The following is a 26,534-nucleotide window of genomic DNA, read 5'->3' as shown; positions in this document are numbered from 1 at the left end:
TTTAAAAGTGATCATTATTGTATCATCCGTAGTCCTGAAATTGTTTTGTGCAATGCTTAATTAAACTCTATAAATTTTTATACAATTATAACACAGTATGTTTGAAATGGCAATGTGAAGCCCATGTTTTCAATCATACAGATGCTTTTTATGCTGATGCTATTGCGAAAAGTTTCAAGAACCAACTGTAAGTATTGTGTCTAGGAATATACAAAAAATTCCTACATGTCACTTCAATTGGAATTGTAAAGACAAGATTAGACTTTCTTCGCACAGTTTGTCTTTGAAAAATTTGTTGTTACATAATATTATTATAGACTGCACTTCATATTATTCTCAGTTAATTTGAACCCCACACTCCCTCTTTGTAACTGCATTAATGTTATGGTAATAAGTACTCTGATACTTATTTCACATTAATATGACTGTATAGGATATTTCTATAGTAACATCTTCAAAAATCGTTCAAGACTCAAACTTAAGAGACTTTGAAACACTGGGTGATCAACCAAATGGGGAATATTGTAAAATATTCAGGAAAGGCATAACCTTTGCAAAACAGAGCCTAAATTTTAAGATGTCTTATAAAACATTAAAGACAGTCCTAAGGTCATAATATGTTCTTATTATAAAAATGCTTGTGATTCCATAAGGAAGGCATACACTTGTGGTATAGTAGAGTAATTGAAAGTGGACTAGAACACAAGAGATTTGACCAAACAAACAGTGACAAACCTCATTAAACCTTAAATTCCTAGACTAAGTATCTAGATATTTTGTTATTAAAACTGGAGTGAGACAAGGCGGCGGACTATCTTCCACATTGTACATTCTTCTACTGGAAGAGCAAATCACAACTTGAGAAAATAAATTGAAAGGCATAACATTGGGCAGATTCATTTGTATTGCTTGACCATGACAGTTTTCCTTCACCCCTAATGTTTCTGACTATGTCTCACCATATTCATTGGACTTCAGTTTATTTGTCTGCCAAACAAAAATTTTTGTACTTGTGGTCATTGTATTCAGAAAGTGCAAACAAAATATATGCCTTAATTGCACATGCTACTCCCACTCTTCTGCCACACAACTGTCAATGCAGAACTATTTGGTATTTGCAAATGGTATGGATTTTTCTAAAGTACTCTGCTTTGTATGGAACAAAATTTTTTTAATGCCTAAAATTAAATGATGGGGTTTGGGTTATTTTGTTCTTTTTAAAGGGTATTTAACTATTGCTACTGTTTCTTCTTAATTTGTACTGTCAAGTTTTCTATATTAATTATGTTTTCATTTATTGCTGGTGTGTTGTAATTGATTACGAAAAATGTGCCTGTGTTTTAGCTGAAATGAGATGGGCTTCCTAGGTGTTGAGAGTGTGAGAGGTGCTTGTAACTTACAGAATGAATCTTTCACGTTGCAGCTAAATGTGCACTCTTTTGAAACTTTGTGGCAAATGAAAACTGTACGCAACTATCCCAGCACCTGCCAGGAAATTTCAAAATGGGGTACATTATACTGCAGTGTGATTAATCCTGGAAACAATCCCCCAGACTGTTGCTAACCCATTTCTCTGGAATATCCTTTGTTGTGGGACTGTGAGATCCAAAAAATATGCAAGAGAATTTTTGTGAATTTTCAAAACAGATCACACTCAGCTGTAAGGTGTAATATTAATTCAGGAGGAAATAATTCACAAACTGTTTCTAAGCCACTTATCCATTGTACCCTTTCTTCTGCAAGTACTAGTTCAGCAAGGTGTGCAGGAAATCTTCTAAGGAGTGTGTGAAGTGGATGAGACTGGACAATTGAAATTCTTTAGAAGTGCCCACCCAGTCACAGTGTGGAAGACTCATTATGGAGTTAAGATACACGTTAACAGGAAGAAATAGCTGATTCGATGCCAAACTACAAATACAAAAATCTGGAATTTAATCTCGTCAGACCAAGGATATTATCTGTATTCTGTTGCATCATTCACCTTTGGGGATGATTTCTTAATGTGAAAAATGTTGACATGCTCCGTGGGTCGGAGCATGTGTTAAACAGCAGATCCTTCAGTAAGTGGCTGGGTAAATCAGTTCAAAGGTCAAGGAAAGACAAGGGTGTACTACCTGCTAAAGGACTGTCCCTATTAAATCACTGAGGTGTTTGAACTTAGCTTCAGGAGACAATCCCCTAGGCTGCGTGACTAAACAATTTCTACACAGTATCACTACTTCCAGGACTGCTAGCCCTGCGAGGTATGCAGGAGGTCATCTGTAAAGTTTGGAAGGCAGAAGAGAGGCACTAGTGGAAATAAATCTGTAACTACAGATCGTTAGTCATGCCTGGATAGCTTAGTTGGTAGAGCATGTGTCCATGAAATTCGAGGGTTCTGGGTTTGAGTGTGGGACTGGCAGATAGTCTTAATGTCAGATTAACACACACACTCTGCTGCTCAGTGAAAATTCATTCTGCTATAAGCTGCTTGTGCAGATGAACATGAATTGGCCTAGGTCACTACCTTGGAAAAAAAAAGAAAAACAAGAGACTGCTACTTCTTCAGCTGTTATTAAAAATGGAAGTCACACTATTGGAAGTATTTTTTTTCTATTAGGCCCTATTGAGGAGGAAGTCAGCTCAAGTCCAGCAGCTGGTGACTGCGAGAGCGACACAGAGGAGACTGGTAGCGGCAGCCCCCACCCCCGTGAGACGGCAGCAGAAGAGGAGAGCCTGAACACGCCACGGACTTCCCACTCCGTGGATGAGGAGTCGACCCCAGCCCCAGGAGAGGTGCCGCTAAAGCAGAGGCTTCGCAGTGCGCGGAACCGCATCTCAGATGGCTCATTGCCCACTCCGTCTACCCCCTCTGCACATGGAAATCTTAGCTTGAGATTGGCTGCTGAGAGTCCTGAAAATGGTAAGTAGGAAAGACCATCTTCTGTTTATCAGAGCAACGTTGCCACACAAACATGGACAGTGCTGCAATACTATTGAACAAGGAGCTGCAGTATGTAAAGTGACTGGATTTACTTTCAGGAGAAGGATTTAAATCGCAATCCAGACATCCAGTTTTAGGTTTCCTGAAGTGTCTCTGAATTACATATGGCTAACAACTTATTCATTCCTATGAAAAATTCCTCAGCTGATTTTGTGCTCTATCTTACTCCAATCCAAGTTTGTAGTTTGTCACTAGTTTCTCATGATCAAAGGGTTAGTTAGCTACAAGTTCCTTAGATCATTTGAGTGATTCTTCTTTCGAAATGATGTGAAATGAGTCAGTTTACAGTATATGTCTACATGCTTAGTGTTAACATTAATGAACACATTATTTTGTTTATCCTACTCACGCAGCTACACTTGAAAACACAGTATCACATTTGTGTCAGAGAAACAAAAAACTAATTGTAGAATGACACTTCTTACATCATTACAGAGATTTCATTTCAAAGGTTTATTAGGCTTTTCAGACATCTGAAGGACTGGCATAAGGTACTGCAAGTGTTTGTTCACATTTTTCCTCCAGTGTGATGACAGTGCCAGAAGGGAAATTGTTTTGCTTATTACAGTGATGAAATATGAGTTTGTTGTTCAAGTAAGACACGGATTTAGTCTCCACCCCATCAAAGGGAGAGCTTGTCACAAACTAACTCATCCCATGTGCTCTGACTAGTGAGACATTTAGGAGAACAAGGTTATTAAATGTTTTAGACAGGAGTAAAAGCAGCAGTGTCTGATAAGAACCAAGATGAGCACTTAATGTTTGCATACAAGTTGAGGAACCGTACCATATTATAGCATTTTATCTCTGTCTATTCCCATTTTTATGGCAATTCAGAGTCCGGAAGTTTTGTTGTTTTAAATATGTTTCTTTTTATTAGGTTGCTTTATTGTCTGTCTGTATGGTACAAATTTTGCAGTTGATTTTTTTTAAACTAACTTTCTGAGAACTGGATGACAATGGAATAATAGAATCATCTTCCTCAGATTGGAAGCTCCTCGTGACACTTTTCCGCACGTGCAACTTAAGTTTTGGGTTGTTTTGAAATCTGTTTTATGCAAAACGTAAGACAGATTTCAAGAAAACCCAAATGCAACAATAACTCACTTTCTTTTCTTCTCATGTATGGCAGAAGGTGCTTTGTGTTTGTGTACCACTGCCATTTCTCCCTTTTTTACTGTTACAGTTGCGAATGGTTCACGGGAAAAACAATCTATGGTAAGCCACCATGAGAGCTCAGATCTCTTAGGAGGAAGCTGTATATTGGTTGGATTCAGGTGGAGAGAAATTGCAATAAACCTCAAATTTACCCGATGTCTCTGTTATAATCTCAGCAAAATGTTTGAAATTGATTGAAAAATTCACACATGCAAGACCAAAAGGCAGAAAATAATTATTTGGATAAAAATCCGTTTTTAATGTACCATGTTTTTAAATTGGACTGGAAAGTTGAAAATAATTTCTCCTACCTTCAGATAGTTTCATAAACCCGTACTGGTAGTCTTGAAAATCCGCGATTATGAATTTTTGATAACTATGAAAATATTTGTAAGATTCATAACGGAAAATGTGGGGCGCATGCAGTACATTATTGATATGTGAATAGTTCACCTTGTTACTATTATCTGTTGCAAGCACTCCACATTTTATGTTATAAATTTTACAAGTATTTTCATTGTTAAAAGTACACAATCACACATTTTCAGGACTATATGTATGGGGTTCAGAATCTGTATGAGTCTAGGAGAAATTATTTTAATCTTCTAGTCTGAGTAAAAAATGTGGTATATTAAAAATTGATTTTGATTTAAATGATTACTAACATTGTGATGGTACAAAGTTACACTTGCTGTTATTTTGAAAATAAATACATTCTTTTTGTCACCTAAACATTGTGAAATTTAGATATTGTATACTGTATGGTATAAGGATTGTAAAACAAAATACCTTATCCCATTATGTAAAACCAAAGTATGCGATTTTTTTCTGCAATTCTTATATTATAAAGACAACTTCTAATTGTACATGGTTTGAATGATAAATAAAAAATAGTAACTCATTTTTAAAATATTAGCAAACATGTTATCACAACATTAAAAATGACCAAACTTCCAAAATTTGAAGTGCCATAAAATGAAAATGGCGGGAGATAAAATGTCAAAATTTGTCATGGTTACTTACTTGCATAGGAAGAACAAATAAACCAAGTTTCATCCAAATACGAGATAGTAGGTAAGAAAGTGTTTTCTTCCTGTGTGAGTTGACATGTAATGACCAAGTTGTCATTTCTGAAATTATTGAGAGTGTAGGATACTACTTGTGGCAAATTGTAGCGTGTGGTATGATTGATCTCCCTCAGGAGACACCGCCTTAATGAAACACTGTCGGTGTGGGCGAGGGGGTTTGTGTGATCCAATGAAGTGGAGGGCTATATCGGCAGTAGTGTAACTACCAGCAGGGCCTCCCAAGCCGGACAGGTCTCCATAGAGGATCCAGACAAAGTGTGTCTCACAACGTCTCGTGTAGTGTCCTGTCCTGTCTTGTCCTGTCCTGTCCTATTCTATTCTATCCCATCCCATCCCATCCCATCCCATCCTATACACTCACTCCCTTTCCTCTTTCCCCCTGTGAGTGTGTTGCAGTGGACATAGTCCCCTAATGTGCACAGCGTAAGATCCTTGGAAACCAGGACATCATTGATGCACATAGGCCTTACTGCGAAGGGATGGATAGCATTCTGTAGTCGTGGTGAAGACAAGCTATCTAATGGGTAAGTCCCTGAAATAAAACCTTGGCAGGTGTCCAGGCCATGAGATGGCAGCCCCACCAGGACCAGGACACTCGGGGGCTGTGGGCTGATAACCCGTACCACCAAGAAACACATATCACAGAAACTTAAAGGAAAAACAAACGGATGGAACTTAAGGATAAGACCTGTGGCCTGAAAAGGAAAACCTGCATTGGTTTTTGGAATGTAAGGACGTCGAGAGAGGCAGGGAGGCTGAGACAGGTTGAAAAAGAGATGGAGAACTATTGACTAGATATATTGGGACTGAGTGAAATAAGGTGACCAGAATCTGGGGAATTCCAAAAACACTGGAATGGAATCCCCAGGGAACAAGGAAGAGAGGAAGACCTAAGAGCACATGGAAGAGGACAGTGGAAGGAGAAGCAGAGTGAGTTGGCAAGACCTGGGCAGAATTGAGGCAAATGGCCAAAGACAGAGACGGATGGTGAGCTCTCCTGGATGCCCTATGTCCCCATAGGGGCCAAAGGAATTAAGTGAAGTGAAGGTATGATCTACTGCCTTTTGATAAGCTTTGGAATAAAAAAACACTAAATTTACTTAGGGGAGGACAGCAGTTCAAATCACCATTCTCCTAGTGTTCCATTCCATTTAGGCAAATGACTTTCCCCACTCCCTATTAATGACAAGGAAAGATTATTTTGATAAAATAGTAATGTAGGGTTAGGTAGGGAATAAGTCGTGAAACATATATACTGTGCGAGTTGTTTTATTTCATGTTTGTGCAGAGTTGGAGAGATGTGCAAATTGAGTAATCAGCAAGGCGCAAGGGCGATTAAATGCCTTCACATGCTGTGGGCAGGACCTTTTATGTTTTGATGTTGCAGCTTGGCAGTGCCTTGACTGTCAAGCAGCAGACACCCTCTTGAAGAATGTAAACAGCAATGAACAAATTAGCACACTGGACTCGCATTCGGAGGATGATGGTTCGCACCCGCGTCCTACCATCCTGATTTAGGTTTTCCGTTATTTCCCTAAATCACTTAAGGCAAATGCCAGAACAGGCATGGCCGATTTCCTCCTCTGTCCTTCCCCAATCTGAGCTCATGTTCTGTCTCTAAAGACCACGTTGCCAACGAGATGTTAAACACTAATCTCCCCCTCCTCCCTCCAGCAACTAACAAAGGAAGCTCTAAAATGAAATATTCCTTCCTTCTTGTCGAGCCTTCAAGGTGGATGTTATATTTAATTTTTATTGTACCTGCTCCAAGTTACAAAGTAATTGTTATCTGTACACTGAAACAAAACCATATAGTCAATGATGAAATGTTGACATCATTTCGTAATTAGAGTAGATAATGTTTTTCTTCCACCAATGACAGCTTCAAAGGAGAAGAGTTCAAGTCTTTCCAGGGTTAAGCGCAGTTCTACGGAGATACTGCTTTGCAGGACTTCCGCATAAAGAAGATAATTAATGGTGACTGAGTTACCTTAAATTTAATTTACACACAATATGTCGGGTGGCAGATTTCAAGGTGAATTTCAAGGTGGTTTTGGGAAGGGCATATCATGCTCTGAACAAATGTTTAATCTGAAGACAATAATTCGCCACAGATTACTTAATTATTTGAGAGCCTTTAAGTGACTTTTAAAGTGCGATAGTCATGATTCAGCTGTGGGCGAGTGATCTAAAGAATAGATTGGCAATTTGTTAACTCAGGTTCAGTTCCTGTACGTACCAAATTATTTTTTCCATTTTGTTTTACTCCTCCCAGTGTTAAACTATGATATAAAATTTAAATATATTTGGACTATTCAATTTATGTTCATAAAATTAGTATATTGAATTCAGTTACGATAAGTACAATTATAAGTCAAAAGGCTACAGGCCACAATGTAGTACATTGTAATAATTTTGCAAGAGCCACCACTGCCTGTTACAATCCAACTTGCAGTACCTCTCAGTAATGTTCACCTACACAGGCAAAACTCGTCAGCTTCACAAATCAAGATTATAGGATTCCAGTCTTTCAAAGAATTTAGAGATTTTTACATGAAATAATATCAACAATCAAAATTCAATGCATTTATAAATCTGGAATACAAACCACCAAGCAGACAGCAGAAAACACTTCCATAAAATCAATCATGGAAAAAAATGCATTCAGATTGTCTTACTGTTACTTTAATAGCACTTTTATTCAACTTATAGTATTATGTACTGTCATTAATTGTTACATTCAGCAACTGTCTGAAAAATTATTGCTGAATAGTTTGGATTACTTTGTAATCAAACAAAACTGAATGTTTCATTAATTGGCAGGTTAGATATTCATGAACAACACTTGGTTATATTACAGTAGTAAAGGTATGGGATCGTAGTCTAGGTAACAATGATTGAAGTTAACTGAAAGATCAAGGTCTTAAAATTTTACATGAATAACTTTCTTACAATGATTGAAGTTAACTGCAAGTTTAAGGTCTTGGTACATGAACAGCTTTCGTATCCACTTTTCTCAGTGATATTCACTTAGTGTACCTTATGAAAATTCTAAGCTAAACTGTTGTGAACAGCTGTGAGCAGCATACAGGTTGTTATTGATGTTGAGAGGATGGTCTGTGACAACATTTGTTCCAGTCATTATCAGACAACTTTGGTTTATAGCAGATAAATTAGGTGCAGGCTTTTGAGCTTAATTCATCTGCCCACTTACATTGCCCCCATTGTGTCCCATAAAATATGACTTGGCCTCACATTGATCAACTTCTTATCTTGCTCAAGCTACACACATCTACTTTATATTGTGGCTAGTACTGGAGTTCTGAGCATTCACTCTGACATAACTAAGCAATACCGAGATGCGTTGCTACCATCACAGTATACTGTCTGATAAAAATAAAAATACGTAACTTTCCCTAATATTTCTTAACTGTCGTGACCCAATGTAATAATAATTTACACAAAATTACAAAGATTGTTAAATATTGTGTTACAAAATATTTAACAAATATCGAAAACATGTTTTATTCACAGATAATATTTTGATGTTATAGAGAAATAAAATAGCTTGGTACAAGGTTATTTGCTGCTTAAGAAAACGCTGGAAAAAAAGTGATGTTGCATGTGCCCATTTCACTGATCTACCCTGAAAAGGACATACGCAGTGAAATGACCAAAAAAATGTGTAGTGCTCTCCATGTGCCTAATTATACTCATATGTCTCTGTTTGTGTAAATTATTTTTAATAAAAGTAAAAAGTTAAGTATAGCTTAGATACTGTATAGTAACAACATTATGAAACATTGGAAATGTTCTTCAGCCTATATAAGTGTAACATACTGTAATAAGAACATATAGTCTGCCAATTCTGGGGTGACAACAGTAGAAATCACGTGCTTTTGAGGTGAAGAACTTGTTTAGCCATGTTCAGAGTGCATTTTCATCCTGAAGGGAAGTTCCATGATGGTTGTTCAATAGAGAGCGGAAAAATTTGAAAATATGAGGGTGCAAGATTAGGTGAAATAAGGACAAGGAATGACTTCCCAACCCAGTTCCTGCATTGTGTTTTTTGTCAGTCTAGCAGAATGCCGGCTGGCATTGTCATGAAGTAGCATTACTTGTCACAGTCTTGCTGGTCGTTGTTCTTGGATTATGACATCTCCATTGTTGACAATATATGTCAACAATGATGATTACACCTTGGGGAAGCAATTCATGGTGCACTGCACCATCACTGTTCCACCAGATGTATAACATTATCTTTTGTGGATGCATGCAGATCTTTGTTTGCGCTCAACCATTCCTTTCTTTCCCTTTGTTAGCATAAAGACACTATTTACCGTCACCAGTAACAACACAATTTAGGAATGGTCGAAATTGTTCATAAGCCAGTTGCTGGAGAGCAAGCTTAGATGCATGTATGGCCATCTGATGGTTTTTGTGATTTTGGCTTAGAGCATGCGGTACCCGTACACCCAATTTTTGAGCATTCTGCATTGCATGCAAATGTCACACGATGGTTGAATGATCGTAGTTCATCAGATTTGCCAGTTCTCAAGTACACTTATGTGTTGTATCATTGTGAATAAATGCATTTAAAACTATCTTCATTAAACCCCGAAGTTCTTTCTGAACCTTGGGAGTCACTAATGTCAAAGCAATCCTCCTTAAAACGGGAGAAAGATTTTCTTGCCATGCTCTATCCAATGGCATTATCCTGATACATGGCACAAATGTTTCTGGCTGTCTCCACTGCTGTCACCACGCTATTGAACTCAAACAGCAGAATATGTCAGAAATGTTCAGATTTCTCCATTTGGCACTCAATTTTATAGTGTCCACAGCCCCATTCACTATCTCCAAATGATGAAATGTTAATATGTAAACTCAAATAACAACAGTGAACTACAAATAAAAAATGGTAATTAATAAACTTACCCATAGTGGCTAGAATACCAAAATGCAAAACAAAAACACTACAAAGTTATGCACCAACCTAATAACTTCTGACTACAGTGTGACAGTCAAAGTTACTTTGAAATTATTTATGCAGTAGTTAAACTGCAAGGCGAATATACTTGTTTCAACTCACAAAAAACATATTTGTAATCACAGAAATGGATTCAAAATAAATGATTATTATTTTTGTGGGGGAAAAAAATGTGCACTCAGTAAACGTCTGCATAGTAACACTTTTGTGTGTACACGAGCCAGTCACATCTCAGTCCAGTCATTGCATTGTTGCCACTTCCACTTTGGCATGTCTCTAATTATTGTTTGTTCATGCGGATCCATTGCTCGAATGTCTTTCCACATTTGACGCATTCGAATCCCTTATACTTACACCTCCTTTTCTTCCAACGACACCATCTTGTTTTTAAAATTAATGCTGTGGTTTATTCTACACTGTCCATATTTTCTGCAAAACAGATGCGTATAACTTGTACAACCAGTCTAATTGCACCGAAAACCATTTCACGCACAAATTCTGTTAGTAATTTCCTATAGTTAAAAGACTAGTTAAAACATTTCTTGTATTGTATTGTACAGTGAAAATGTTTTCATAAATTTATTTTATCTTTGTTTGGGTTTGTAGATGGATTAGATCATTGCTCCTCTTTGAAGAATAACTTCTACTCAATTAGAAGAAAAAGAAAAAAAAAAAAAAATGCAGTTGACTATGTAGCTCAAAATAACTCATTAATCATCAACAAAAATAAAGAATTTTTTAAAATATAATGTAATTCGACAGATACAAAATCTAGTTGCCAAGCGGTGGCAGGAGAACACATGTGTAAAGGTATTTTAATTCACAAGCTTCGGAGCTAGTGGCTCATCCTTCTGGCAGAAGGGTTGAAGACGGGTGAAGAAAAAGAACTGGTGAGGTTTAGGAAATGGGGAGAGTTTGGAAAAGATGCCCAAAACCCGGGGTCAGGGTAGGCTTATCGGATGGCATGTGAAGGAAAGCATCATCACATTTATATATATTATCCTAACATGTATCATTAATCTAATCAGTTCTTCGTTGATGTAGTTTTAAGTCCGCAATAGCACATATGCCAAATTATCTGCCAGAAGTTGGATACACAAGACGGTAAGCATATGGGGCATGCTGATAATTCTGAAAGGTGCATGATATCTTGTTAACTTCACCTAATTTCTCACGGGTTTATGTAAGGACAAGATTGTGGTAATATGTTCATACCTGTTCGTCCTTCCACACATTTTCCCGCATTTGTTTTTTCTTTATTGCAATGCAGGACTATGCTGCAGTCCTGGCCAGTAATATTTTTGCTGATCTGAAACCAGTAGGCCCACACATTAGGGAATTAATTATACCTTCAAATTCCTCAACATACCTGCCCCACATCCTGTGATTATGGTGGAAATATGTGTGACAAAATCTTCCTAGCTCACAAATTTTCCCTCAACAGGGTTCACGGCTGTATGGTAAGCTGAGGTGTGAATCACAATAGTCCCTTTATTAAACATTCCTTCAGCCCACATTTTCGACTTAAATTGTACCCCATTATCAGTAAGAATAACTTTTGGTTTCCCAATATGCACCAAAGAATCATTGGTCAGTTTGCTAAAGGGTATAGAGTACGGTTTTATAAACTTCGAATGTGTCTCAACTGCATGAAGTGGACCTGAGGTGTAGGGACACTTCAGTGCAGGGTTGTGGTGGCAGGTCATGGCGAGGGAGGCTGTTGGCAGCTTGGACAATCAGCATCAAAAGCCAAGAAATTTCATTGCTACTCACTCAACTACACTCGTAGTGTCTTGGAGGAGGCAGTGGCCACTTCCCCTCTAAGCATGTGGTGAGGACTTATGCAGCGGCATGCATCCCAGTTAGCATGACACGGGCATTTGCAAATGGAGCCAGTGGTATGGAAGACTGCTGACTTTCCGAAAGAGGTGCCAGCCACAGGTGGTGGATGTTCACTTACAAGTAACAGTATGTGACACCTAGGCACCCACTCCACCACAGAATCATGCTGACTGTATTACTCTGGTGTTGTTAAGCTGCCCTCCAGCGCAGGTATCAGGTCACTGTGGAAGTAGGCCAGGAGGCAGCCTGTTGGAGGAGAAGCATCAAGTCCATGGATGATGGTGTGTTGTTGGAGGCCCAAAGCCATGGTATTGCATACCGTCTTGTATTGCTTGGTCACCTGGCAAAGCCCTCTCATCCCCATGGGCACTGCGGGACTGCCCATCCTTCTTCTAAAATTAATGTTATTTACACTGCCTTGCAGCCCAAAAATATGCGGCTCAGTGGTGTGAAAATGGCTTTGCTCGTCCTGCAAGAGCTCCGTTTTACCGTTGTGTTGCAATATTGTGGTGCTTGGCCTAGTGTGCTTTGTGATCTATAAACAGCTCCGTTGCTGCAGCCAGCATGCTGACACTTTAGTGCCTGCTGGCTATCTTTTAACTGCTGTGGCTGAACTGCTAGTTTCTGCAGTAACACCCAGAAAATAGTGGCAGTGCTGCATTACCTCCATCTTCTGGAAGATCTGGTTACAGCCCTAGACTGTTTTGCAACATAACTTAGCATGCTTGGATTGCAGTGTGCAATATTTACAATTTTGTCTTCTAAAGTACTAGGGGGTTTGAAGCACAAGATTCAGGTGCTGTTAGTTTACTTTACAGGTGTAGCATTCTACCCCATGTGTAAATAAGGTTCATTATCATCCTAAGTCTTCTGTTACAACTAGTAGACTAAATTTTCTGCTCTCACTTGCAACAGGCAGGCAGATCCTAATAACGTTTTTCAACACAACTTACTACTGCTACCATTACCTTGGACTCTCCCTACATGTTGCTTGATCTTAACCATGGGCCGCTTGCCCTGTGCACTAGTGCTTTGCAATGTTTTGAATACTAGGGATACATTCCTTAACACTGCTCATTTTAAATATCCGTGCACACAACAATGTTGACTCTCTTCATTTCCATTTCTTGTCAGTCATACAGGATTGGGGATCCAGTCCACTGGGATCTGCACTACTAGGGAAGGAGTAAGGGAGGAAGGTGTCACTTGGATGGGTGGCTCTCTGCATCAGATAGATGAAGGCTGCACAAAACAGAGTGAGAGCTACTAAGGTACTGGATATTCTGATGTCCAAGGTCATGACCATACAACATTGTTTCTCCCTATATTGCATCACATTATGTAGCATCTGCTCTGCTGAAATGTACTGTTCTTGGGTCTCTATGAGCTGGTGTAAGGAGAGGATTAGGTCTTGCCCAAGGTATTACTAGGAAAGGTCAAGTTTTGTGCTGAGAACACTCCCATCAGTTTCTCTGGTCAGTATAGCTGTGGCTGTGTTATGTTCAATGTGGTGACTCCTGTATCAGTGGCTGACAGCTGGAATGTTGGTCCCATTGTGTCACAAGCTGTTCCATTAATCAATAATCAACTAGGGTACAGTTCCAGTCTCTTCCCTCCTGAGAACCTACCCTGCGCGTAGCAATTCGCCGCCACCACTGAGATGTTGTACACAGAATAGTTAGAGTGCTTCAGTATTAGTAAGATATCTTATAATCTGACCTGTCCAAATTTCACATTCAGATTTCATGCATTTTTTCGGTGCTTGCGTGAAAGGTTGTGTAATATCTGCAGACCCCTTCACAAATTTCCTATAATTATTGGACAATTCTAAAAACTATTATAGCTCATTGCTCATTTTAGCAACTGGAAAATCTTCAGCTGTTTGTACCAACCCCGGGTCTGTCCTTACTCCATCTTTTCTAAATGTACCCTAAGTACTGTACTTCCTACTAGGCAAAAGACACTTCTCTGTACTTAATGTAAGATGTGTGCCTCATAATCTTTTAAAAACTGCTCTTATCTGCAGTATAGGCTCACTCATATCGCTCCCTCATATTTCTTGAGGACACAATTATATCATCAAGGTACACCAAACATTGACAAGGTTTCAGTCTTTCCATTACCCTGTCAAGCAGTCAGTGAAATGTTGCTCGTACGTTCTCCAGTCCAAATTATGTCCCTGGTATTGATAACGACCACAGGGGACTGAATGTGATGTCTTCCTCCAGTCCGTTGGAACCGTTTATAACTGATAGTATGTGCTCCTTAAATTGTGCTAGAGAAGTACCAGCAATGCCCCGAGTTATCGATGGTCTCCTTGATATTGGGAATGGGGTATCCGTCGGTTACCATCTTACTATTAAGGTGTCAGTAGTCACAGCAGAATCTATATTTCCCAGAACTGTCTGCTGACTTTTCGGGCGTGACCACAGCAGCTGCCCCCACATGGATTAGTGTTCTCCTCTATTATTTCATCAGCTAGCTGGGGTTAATGAAATCCTCCATAATTGGTGTTAAATGCTGAGGTACACAATACAGTTTCTGATGTACTGGTACTGGCAGCATCACCGGCACCTCGTGTCCTATTGGAATTTGGTGCTGTGTTATGGATGATACCAGTAATGGACTCCAAGGATAAAATAAATTGTAAAACTCTACTATACCCTGTTTCACCTAGCATGGCGCATCTGCGCATAGAGACGGAGCGGAAAAAAAGTGTGAGGAAATGAGAACTGCGCATGCGCGGTAGCAGAGAGCAAGCAAATAAACTCCAGTTGCCGAACTGCATTGCTGCGGACAACAGTGAGGCTCATTTGCCTATTTACATTGTATTATATGTTCAAATCTATGAGGGGAACAATTGGTATTAAAACCAATTTTGATCAGTCGCCATGAGAGAAATATTAATTCATGCCCTGACGATGTTGCGTCCACTGCTCCCCGGATTTACTCTGCATGACGTCGGGAAGTGAGAACAGCTGGCACAGCTTTATGAAAACGCGAAGTACAATTTTTCTCAAAATGACAATTGTATAATGACAAAGTAATTGAAACTGCTTGCAATAATTACCATTTATTGCAATTTGAACTGCATTATAAGTAAAAATTTAATATACAACAAAATTAACTTCAGGCACAAACTGAAATCATTATATTTGCTTGACAACTGCTTCTGCTCAATAGAATTTTTAAAAATGTGTAAGGTGTGTGTGTGTGTGTGTGTGTGTGTGTGTGTGTGTGTGTGTGTGTGTGTGTGTGTGTTTGACTATAGTTAAGTGTAATCGCTGCATGCAAAAAAGAATTAGTGGTAGAAAAGATTATTGTAAAAATGCTCGGTAAGTTGTCATATTTTTCGTTGTTAATGGACATTATGAGTGTAAAATAACATGTTCGATATTACAGTGAGAGACCGCATTTGTAATCCATTGAACAAGCAAACAATTAACTGCCATATACAAATAACTCCAGGGAATCTGACCAATAACATCAGAAACTACCAATATCTCAGCAAGTAACAGTTACTGTCATTTTTGGGTCTTATCCAGTTTGTGCCTGGAAAATGACAAGGGTTTGCAACGTGGTGGGAGAAGCTTAACTTCTCCTTGGGCAATATGTTGAACATTATAGTCTACATAATTAAAAGGATACAAAGTCCTAATCAAAAAGGCTAGGAAGTTCTCATTATTATGTATGGAATTGATACGTTGACAGCACATTTTTTAAAATCATGAGTCTTTAAAACTAAGAAATATTATTACTTTGTTCCAAAATCTGCATCATAATACCATCATCACTTCTAATTGAGTCTGTTCCAGAACAATGTGATTGTAAATTTATGATGATAATTCAAGGCTTGTGTTCATCATCACTTCCCTGCCAATTCTTCTTTCTGAAGCTTTTCAGCATGCCACACAGACTGTGCCCACGCTACATGTGGGATGTTGTCTGTTACCTCATTGTGCATTGGCTCATGCTCAAGTGATTCACTGTATGTTATCTTGAATGTTTTGTTTTTTTCTTCCACTCAGCCTTAAAGTACTTTGCCCAAATTCATTCCATAAGGCTACAATGACAATGACACATGGGTAAATGCAAAACTGTCTGATCCCATTCACGTGCAAGGAAGTCAAGTTTGTACGTTCTGTCACGTGACTTGTATAAATTAACGAGCTGCAGGAGATGGGCAAGAGTCTGTTTTATACGGTGCTTAATATTTTTATTTTTAAGCCGGGGAAAAATATCTGCTTTTCTTGTGTTTGTACTTGATGTTTCTTCTATAACAGTTGAATTATAACTGGCAATGACTGACTTCGAAGCAAGGTATGACAAGAATTATGAATCACTTCATGGAACTAACAGCGTTCATTGCCGAATGGTAATCACTGCTGTTTTTCTTACACGTAAATACAAGTTTATTCTCAGAAAGAAAACCAGAAGAAGAGTCAGCATGCAGAATAATTATCTGAGAACCTATCCCTATGAGAACTTTAAAACTGCCAGCACCATCACTCATTTTCCAGCAGATCTTCTTGGAATGATTCTAATTGACCCTTGTTTTCTCAAGGTAATACACTTTTGAACTACCTCCTTCTCTTGTATTGTCAGTCTTTATATGGGATGTAGATCGTGCTGCACCTAAGTCACTTCTGTGAACTAAAAACTCTCTTCATAACATATCTGGAACCAACATCTTTTAAAATTATTTACCTTGATGAAGCGCTTACCATCGAAGCTCGCATAACTGTAACACGTTTTTGTTATGTCGGGCATTCATCATTAACACGGAGCACTTTTAAAACATTGTTTTCAAAACCATCCATTCGTGTTACAGGTTCCTTGTGATTTCAATGCTTTCCAGGTGACACGAAACCAACTGTTTCTATGGTTGCTACATATCTGGCACTTTCGTTTGCATTTTCTTGTGTTTTCCAGTGTCAAGAGTAGGAGACCCGCTTTTAAATTCATGTTTGAAGAAGTTACAAATGCGGTAAATAATCCCCCTCGTCTGTTTGTGAAGCACTTCACATTTATTGCTGTCACCTGACTTTTCTTTTAACCACGTTTACAAGATATACATTCACAGCTATACTACTGCAAGGGGGGGGGGGGGGGGGGAGGGAAAAAGTTGATAGGGAATGAATAATTTGGTTGTCACGAAGTACGGCAACAGTGCAGCATGTAGGAATGAGATTCTCGCTCTCTAGCTGTAACTCTCTGCTAGCCGCTCAGACAGAGAATGAATATTATTGGCTGCTAGTGGAGGGGATGCGCAGAATGGCTGAAAATTTGGCTGCCTTCTCACATGATGCAAACTTTAACTATCCACACTGTCTTATCCTTCCAGATGCTCTGCCTTCGTACATAGTTCAGTTTTAATGGTGGCCTGCAACTGATCGTGATCCACATCCAAAATGCTCCAGTCCTCCCCCTCCAGGACGTCCAAATTTGCATTGGCACCTAACGGTCTCTCTAGTAGTTTTCTACCATTTTACTGTTCTCTCTCTCTCTCTCTCTCTCTCTCTCTCTCTCTCTCTCTCTATCCTGTACTTGTACAATGCTACTTCTTATAGAATAATGTGATGTATCCAGTACATTGTTATTGTCTAGTGGCTGTATTATATACAACATATTGACAGGTAGCTCAGGTTCTACACTCACCAAAAGTGACTTCCCAGTGCACAATATCGTGCGAATCAAGCTTTAATGTTTTTGTACACAGTTTAATTGATTCATCCACACTGCCTCTCACAGTTCGTATTATACTATTTTCTGCCTCTGTGTATTGATGGTAGGCAATGAAAACCTCTTAACTCCATCTGTCTGTGCAACCCCCATAATTCCCATAACCACTATCAAAGAGAGAGTTCAAAGTGCAAGGATTTTTGTAGTCTGTTCAATAACTAGGCTTCTACTATATATTGACACGTGTAGCAATGTTATCTGTATCACTTTATATTATTTTTTAAGAAACCGTTTTAGCTTTTCCTGTAAAATTTAACAAATGAAGTTACGAGGTTTTCATTGCCTACCATTGGTATGTATCTGTTGCATCACTGCTCAGTGGACTTAGGATTCCCTTTTGCTTTTAAGTCTTGCCCACTTTCCCCTTGCGTTTTCTCACCATTACTCCAGTTGAAGTGTCCACTCGCATCATTCTTACCCCGTTGAGGCTGCTTACATTACCTGTGAACATGGCCTGATCACCCACATCTACAGTAACACTTCACAGTAGTGGAAAGCACCCCTCACTTGTCATTCAGCTCTGTTGCTATATCCGTTCCATCAAACTCTGTAGCCAACGTGACAACAATGCACAGATCTTTTGGGGTACCCATGCAAAACTGTCTAGACATATTAGGAAACGCACCTGTTGTGACTCACCGATCTTTCAAAGTGCTGCCGCTCAGTTATGCGCGTCCTCTACATGCGGCGCTGTCTGCCAGCCATGCAGCAGCAGTGCCACCTAAGCGGCCAGCCAGCCAGAGGCCGCTAGATTTGGACTCAGTTATGATTTGACTGTTAAAGTGTACACACGTCTTACTCTGTTTACTTGATCTGTGACTTTCATGTATTGCATCTTCCTTGAAATGTATTTGTTCAACTTGAAGTTATTGCAATTGGTGACGAGGGAGTGATTTTTCTTTTCCATCGTTGACCCACATGTTTCCATGGCTACTTTAGAGCAACTATTGCAAGGTCTTATAGAACAGCAAATGCTTCTCACAAATGCGATTCGTGATTATGTCGCGGCATCAAATGCGGGGCGTCTCTCGTCGTTGTCTCTACCTACTTTTCCTCCTTACGACGAGACGGCGGAAGACAGGTCTGATTACGAAAAACATCTTCGACAGCACTTCATGGCATTTCATGTTGCGGGCGAACAAACATGTAAGGCTCTGTTCCTTTCATGGATTTCACTTCAATTGTATCGGTTGTTGTCGCAATTGGCTCGTTTGAAAGATCCTGCGTCTTTGTCCTTTGCTGAAATGTGCTCACTTCTGTCTGTCTATTTTCAAAAGCAAACGCATGTGGTAGCCTCTCGTGTTGCCTTTTATCGTTGTCAAAAAGAACCAAATCAATCCTATCGCGCTTGGGCTGCTGAACTTCACGGCCTCAGTAGAAAGTGTCAATTTGTTACTGAAGTTCACAAAGAATCCTACGCCGATTCCATGGCATGGGATGCTATTATTCGATCGGCGCCCGACAAAGAAGTTAGCCAACGTGCCCTTCAGTTGGCAAATCCGACTCTAGATGAAGTCCTATCCATCGCTCAGTCTTTTGAAATTTCTTGCGCCGTTGGAGCGCAAATAGAGGCATGGGTCGACGTTGGAGAAATACTACATCTGTGCGATGTTGACGAAGCATGTAGCGTGTCCCCGCTGGCCGACATTGCCGCAGTATGCTCCCAAGCGCAGCCTTGGCCTAACCGTAAACAAACCTCTAAAAAACTGCAGCAAAACCCATGGCAACTTCCTTCATGTCCGCGGTGTTTTACGAAACATTCATGGGAAGATTGTCCACAACGTTGGGCCGTGTGTCACAAATGCAAAAAAAAGGGTCATGTGTCATCCGTTTGCAAATCCGACTGCATACATGATGTTCATGCACATGATGCTGATTCTGAATCTGTGTTGTCTGTCAATTGTACTTCTTCCCTTTCAGGGAAGTTATTCCTCACTGTCCAAAAAGTTGGTCGAGATGTTCGCATGGAGGTGGATACTGGTTCTGCTGCCACTATCATCAATTCTCAGACGTATCTTCAGTTGGGTTCTCCAATCCTGTCACCTGTCACTAGGCAATTATGGACTTAAAATAAACAGAAGATTTCTCTCTTGGGACAATTTGATGCTGAGGTATCTTACAAATCTGTCGTTCGCACTGTTCCCATATTTGTGGTCGACCATAGTAATGCAGAGAATCTTTTTGGTTTCGATGCCTTTCACGTTTTTGGGTTCTCCATAGATGACTCTTTCAATATCGTCTCTGATGCTATTCCTTATGCTCAATAGGATTCCTTGTCAACAACATTTTCGTCCCTTTTTTCTCCTGGGTTAGGCAGTGCAAACGACTTTGAAGCTCATATCACGCTCAAACCCACTGCTCGGCCTAAGTTTTTTCGGGCTCGGCCCATTCCTGTGGCCTTTTGTGATCAGGTCAAACAGGAGCTGGATCGTCTCACTGCTTCAGGGGTCTTGTTTCCTGTCACTTCCAGTGAGTGGTCCTCTTCTGTCATTGTTGTTGCTAAGCCAAATGGTGATATTCGTCTCTGTGGCGATTTCAAAGCCACTGTAAATGCTCAATGCCTTATCGACACTTACCCTATGCCTTGACCTGACGAATTGTTCACTAAACTTGCTGGAGGCCAGTATTTTTCTAAACTTGACGCTGCTTCCCGGCAGTTTCTGGTCCTTAACATGCCTTTCGATCTCTATCAATACCAACAATTGCCATTCGGGGTTGCCAGCGCCCCTGCTCTATTTCAGCGATTCTTGGAACAATTATTGCTCACTGTCCCTGGGTGTACAAATTACCAGGACGACATTGTTGTCACTGGCTCCACCACTGACGAACATCTTCAAAATCTCCGCACACTTTTTCATGTCTTACAGACTGCCGATCTTAAGTGTAATCTTCAGAAATCAAAATTTTGTCAGGCATCTGTCACGTACTTGGGGTTTCAACTCTCTCAGGATGGTATTCGTGTTCTTCAGCAAACCGTCGCTGCGATCAATGCCCTTCCTCGCCCTACATCTGTTAAGGAACTGGAGGCCTTCTTGGGGAAAATAGCATACTATCACAAGTTTTTACCGTCTGCTGCTTCGGTGGCTCAGCCGTTGCATCGCCTGTTGCATAAAAATGTGCCTGTTCACTGGTTCGCGTCATGCGATGCGGCTTTCCAGAAATCGAAGACTATGCTGAAACAGGCCCCGTGCCTGGCTACTTATCTACCTGGCCAATATCTTGTTCCTGCCACGGACGCCTCTCAGTCCTTGCGCACTGATTTTCTGACGGTTCTGAACAACCCATTGCTTATGCCTCCAAAACGCTCATGGATGCCCAACAACAGTATTCTCAAATTGAAAAAGAAGCTTTGGCCATTATTTAAGCTATTCATAAGTTTGATGTTTTTCTCTATGGATCCAAATTTCATATAGTTACGGATCACAAACCACTTGTTTCCTTGTTTCATTCATCAACGTCACTTCCCGACAAGGCTGCACACCGCCTCCAGCGTTGGGCTCTTTACTTGTCTCGTTTAAATTATTGAGATTCATTTCCGGCCGATGGCTCAACATGCGAATGCTGATGCACTGTCTTGCCTTCCCATGGGTCCTGATCTGGCATTTGATAGGGCCGAACCTTTGTGTTTCCACCTGGATGTTGCTGAACGGCGGGTTGTGGATGGGTTCCCCATCACCGGGACCGGCTGGCGGCTGCTACGGGTTCTGACCCTACCCTCTCCCGCGTTTTACGCTGTATTCAGAAGGGTTGGCCAGATCGTCCGCCCGCTAAAGACTTCTGATCTCTTGCGGAACTACTACGCTTTGCGTTACCACCTCACGGCTAGGGATGGTGTTATCCTCCTTTCCAACAAAAATGCTTCGCCACGTGTTGTGGTACCTGTGTCTTTGCGTGCTTCGGTCTTGCGCCTCCTTCACCAAGGGAACTGGGGTGTCTCTCGCACAAAATCTCTGGCTCGCTGTCATGTGCACTGGCCCGGTATTGACTCTGAAATCGCACACATGGTCGCTGCCTGCGGCCTTTGTGCGTCACAGGCCGCTGCCTCAAAGTCATCTTTGTCACCGTGGCCTTCGCCTGAGAAGCTCGGCCGCTGCCTCAAAGTCATCTTTGTCACCGTGGCCTTCGCCTGAGAAGCTCTGGGAGCGTATTCATGCTGACTTCGCGGGACCTTTTTTAGGTACTTATTGGCTTCTCGTTATTGACGCCTTCTCTAACTTTCCTTTCATTGTCCGTTGCACGTCGCCTACCACTGTGACAACCATCAATGCTCTAGCTCGCATTTTCTCTTTGGAAGGCCTTCCCTCTACTCTTGTTACTGATAATGGTCTGCAATTTGCCTCTTCCGATTTTGCGGATTTTTGTGCCTGTCACGACGTCACGCGTGTCATGGCACCGCCGTTCCATCCACAGTCCAACGGTGAGGCTGAACGACTGGTCCACACATTTAAGGCTCAGATGAGGAAACTCCAGACTACTTCTACTGACGATGCGCTTCTCCAGTTTCTAGCTTCTTACCGCTTCACCCCCATGGGCGACCACAGCCCGGCTGAGCTCTTACATGGCCGACAGCCCTGCACGCTACTTCATCTTCTGCGGCCTTCCACCTCACGGCCGCAGGTGCCTTCGCTTGGCTGGTTCACCGCTGACGACCTTTTATGGGTACGGGGATGTGGCAGGCGGCCAAAATGGAGTCCTTGCTGCATCTTATGACACCGTGGGCGACGCCTGTATGAAATCCAGATGAACACGGGTGTTGCAGTGCGTCATTCGGACCAGTTTCGGCCTCTTGTGCCGGCAACTCCTGTTCCAGATGCTGCTACACCACCTTCGACTCTACCTGACGCTCGGGATACTGGAATCTCTCATTACTCACAACGGGCATCATATCGGTGCCAGCACAAGAACTGACGCCACCAGGAGACGTGCCCATGCAGGAACCAGATGACCATCATCTGTCGGAGCAACTCTACTCGCCTCCTTCTCCTACGGATGCGGACACATTGCCCATGTCTCCTGTTATAACAACCGGACTTGCCACAACGGGCAGATTGGTGCACGGGGCCCCAGCAGATTCGACCCCCACGTCTCCTGTCCTTCAAACGGTGGAAAAGTGTTGTGACTCGCCGATCTTTCAAAGTGCCGCCGCGCAGTTACGCGCGTCCTCTACGTGTGGCGCTGTCTGCCAGCCATGCAGCAGCAGCGCCACCTAAGCGACAAGCCAGCCAGCAGCTGCTAGACTTGGACTCAGTTATGATTTGACTGTTAAAGTGTACACACGTCTTACCCTGTTTACTTGATCTGTGACTTTAATGTATTGCGTCTTCCTTGAAATATATTTGTTCAACTTGAAGTTATTACAGCACCCTTCACTAAGATGTCAAGTGCCCTATGTTTTTGGCTCCCAACCATCCATAATATTGTTACTTGCAACAGTTGATCATCTGACCAACCTCTCACCTTTGCCAATAATTCCAGGCCATCCCAAAAAGAAATTACATCTTCAACTGCCAGACCAAACAAAGCAGTAATTAGGCTGGTGGCAGCTATATCTGCCTGATCAGACTGTCCAACTAATGCTGACAGCTCATCCAGAATTGCAATTCGCCCTAGTAACTCTGTTTTCGGGGTGCACTCAGCCTCGTGATGCCAATTGAGGAGCTACTCGACTGAATTGCAGCGTCTCCGGTCAAAGAAAACCATCATAACGACCGGGAGAGCGATGTGTTGACCACATGCCCCTCCTATCCACACCCTCAGCTGAGGATGATAGGGCGGTGGGATGGTCCCGATGGGCCACTTGTGGCCTGAAGACGGAGTGCTAGTAACTCTGTGTTGTACACTCTTAACTGTGCCACTTCATTAAGTAAAAACTGCTTTGCGCTCTGCTGGAAAAGACCCTGTGTCCCATGCTTGTCATTGAGGAATGTTTATCCCCTATTTTCATAAGGTTCAACACAGTATAAATTTACACTAATGCGCACACTTACTGTTACCACACCACAATTTGTACTTTATGCCTCATCGCCAGCCATCTAAATTCAGTTCATTGCCTAGCAGCATGGTCACAATGGCAGCACTTAAAGCATTCTACTGATACTAACTCTGCGCAAGGTGCTTGTTGCCACTTTTTGTAAGTTTCAGTATCTGTATGGTTTAAACGAACACAGAATTTCATTGCAGCTACTGCTCATTTAGCTGTATCTCCGTTGTTTGGTATGTGAAATGCAAAGAAAGTCTACAAAATAGAGCATTACTACCAATCTATTGATATGAGGGTGTTGCCACCTGTGACATTATACATAAAATCATGCTCTTTTCAAATATTCATCGTACAGGTAGGAATCTGTCGTGGAAACTGCAGAACAAAATCAGTCTCAGGCTTTGTTGATCAGCCCTCATACTACCAATATACCACTTACAGTTCTCAGGATGTTTCTTCCACGATTCTTAATGATATCTGATTCTGAGTGTTATTTGCACAAATAATGTAATTCTCAGAACCAATTTCTGCAAAAAGTCTTTCACTGTTACTCTCGTGTTGGCATTGTAGGATTTTGATGCCTTCACAATTTACTCTAAGATAAATATAAAAATACCCTTTTTTTTAACATTTACCTAGTGAAATGAAATGACACACTGTGATGATAATTTTGATAATATTATAGAGGTGCTTACATGTCGTGTCACAAAATACTATTGAGCACAGAAAATGTATTATGTTATACTCACAAGTAAAATTTCAAAGTTACAGAAAAACTAATTATTTTTCTTTTATGATTATATCATCCATAAGAAATATATTGAGGAAAAACACAACACTCATCAGTGTTATAGTTTTAAAAATTGAGGATGTATGAATGAGCCTACCAACTTCCAGGTTGAAGAGATAAAGAAGCGCATCAGTTCTGTCACGTCTGGCAATGTGAAAAATGCCACGTTGCACCGTAGTTCAAGGTCCACATTAAGCTGTAGTTCCCCCTTTACTTGGCTGGGCAAGTCAGTTGAAAGGTCACATGAAGACAAGAACATACCACATCAAAAGGACCATGCCTAGTAAGCTTTCCAATAGTCACATCAGCTGTCAGGTTGAGGACAGTTTTACTTTACATATATATAGCAGGCATTCACATTCAGAACAGAATTTCTGTTGTTAAAACGTGTAACAGATTGCATTTGCTTGCCAGTTATGAAAATTTCACACATTTGTGTAGGCTTAAATTGAAGCAGTGTTTTGTTGTTCTCTGTGTGGCGTGTCTACTATTGTTATTTTTCCAATTTTTAATGCAAGATTTTGTTTTCTTTCTTTCCAGAAGCCCCATCACCAGCAACAAAGGAACAGAGGAAGAAAGAGAGCCTGCTGGAAGAACAAAATGCTGCAGCTATCCAAAGCATAATAACAGCAAACATTGAGAAAACTGTCGATGACAGATCCAAGACTGATCTTGAGAAGGAAACTAATATTAACGCGGACACACAACAACTTACTGGCACCCATTCTACAGAGATCAGAGACGCTAAAAGTGCCGAATCTCAGCAAGTTGTCAATTCTCACTCAGCGAATGGAGAAGCAGAAAGTAGTGTCAGAGATGCAAGTGTAAATCCTGGGCAGGATTATGTGACAGAAATATCTGTGCCAGATAACAGTATTGCCTCAGAGACTGCTGCAAACAGTAATTCACAACAACATGTGAATTACTCAGGAAGTAAAGATACTATTTCTGGAGGTATCCCCAGTGAATGTCAAGGACCCCCTGGTGGAGTTGTGAGGACAGTCACAAGCCACTGCAATGAGGGCAGTGCTGCAGTCGACAGCGGTGCCATGTTTGGCTCGGCAGCATCAGTCACTGTACCAGTTTCAATACAGCCATCGTGCATTTGGGAGGTAAGAACGGTTTAAATTGTGTAGTTATTATTTAATTTGTTTTTGTGTGATGGACTTTGTGTAAAGCATCCTAAATGCTGTCATACAATATGCTGTGGCTAAGTCGTGAAACTGTTTTTCTGTTTCAAAAAATGATGACCTAATTGAGATTTTAAAAGGGAAAAAAGATAAAAGAAAAGTTTTTAGATATGAACAACTACTTTTGAATATGCATGTGCTTGTTCCTTCACACAGGGTTGCCAGTGACCAATCGGTTGTTTTTCACATGAACGTTATTCACTTGGTTGTTAATGAATAATTAAAAACTTCAAAGTTACATGTGATTTTTAATGTGTGTTAAGATCTGATGGTGATGAAATGAAATAATTTTATGGCATTATTGGCCAGAAGACCCTATCTGGGGTCGGTCGACCACCTGGTGCAGTTCTTTCTACTCTATGTCACTTTGGCAATTTGTGCATCTATGGTGGTGATATGAAATTATTAGAACAACACAAACACTGATTTCCTGAATGTAGAAAATGTCCAATCCAGCCAGCGATTTCACCTGTGACTATGAAACCACAATCTAGAGGCAGTGGTGCTAACCGCTAGGATCATGAGCTGTGACATAAAGAAAATGTGATACAGGTATTGTCATTTTTCGTGAACACAGTTTTCTAGCCTGTGCAGAAAATTCACATACATAGTCAATTATGGCCAGTTTTCCCTTGATTGGTTCATTCATTTCAGCTCAGATGCGGAGTTTGCGAGTATAGGCATGTTTCGTGTGTGTGTGTGTGTGTGTGTGTGTGTGTGTGTGTGTGTGTGTGATGGAAGGAATTTTGGCAGATTTCGGAATGCAGTGAA

General features: G+C 40.8%; 1 protein-coding gene across 1 annotated transcript in view; it reads left to right on the top strand.

The window, feature by feature from the left end:
- Positions 1–26,534, top strand: part of LOC124596634 — a 265,721-nt gene that overhangs the window by 75,808 nt on the left and 163,379 nt on the right. Inside the window, exons 8-10 of the mRNA XM_047135866.1 lie at positions 2,600–2,902; positions 4,170–4,330; positions 25,092–25,685. Coding sequence (XP_046991822.1) covers positions 2,600–2,902; positions 4,170–4,330; positions 25,092–25,685 — 1,058 coding nt within the window. The remainder of the gene's footprint in view (positions 1–2,599; positions 2,903–4,169; positions 4,331–25,091; positions 25,686–26,534) is intronic.

Source organism: Schistocerca americana, chromosome 1, assembly GCF_021461395.2.
Source record: "Schistocerca americana isolate TAMUIC-IGC-003095 chromosome 1, iqSchAmer2.1, whole genome shotgun sequence".
In the NCBI taxonomy this organism is placed as follows: Eukaryota; Metazoa; Arthropoda; class Insecta; order Orthoptera; family Acrididae; genus Schistocerca; species Schistocerca americana.
The sequence above is the reverse complement of the archived record's forward strand: the minus strand, read 5'-3'. Positions and strand labels throughout refer to the sequence as shown.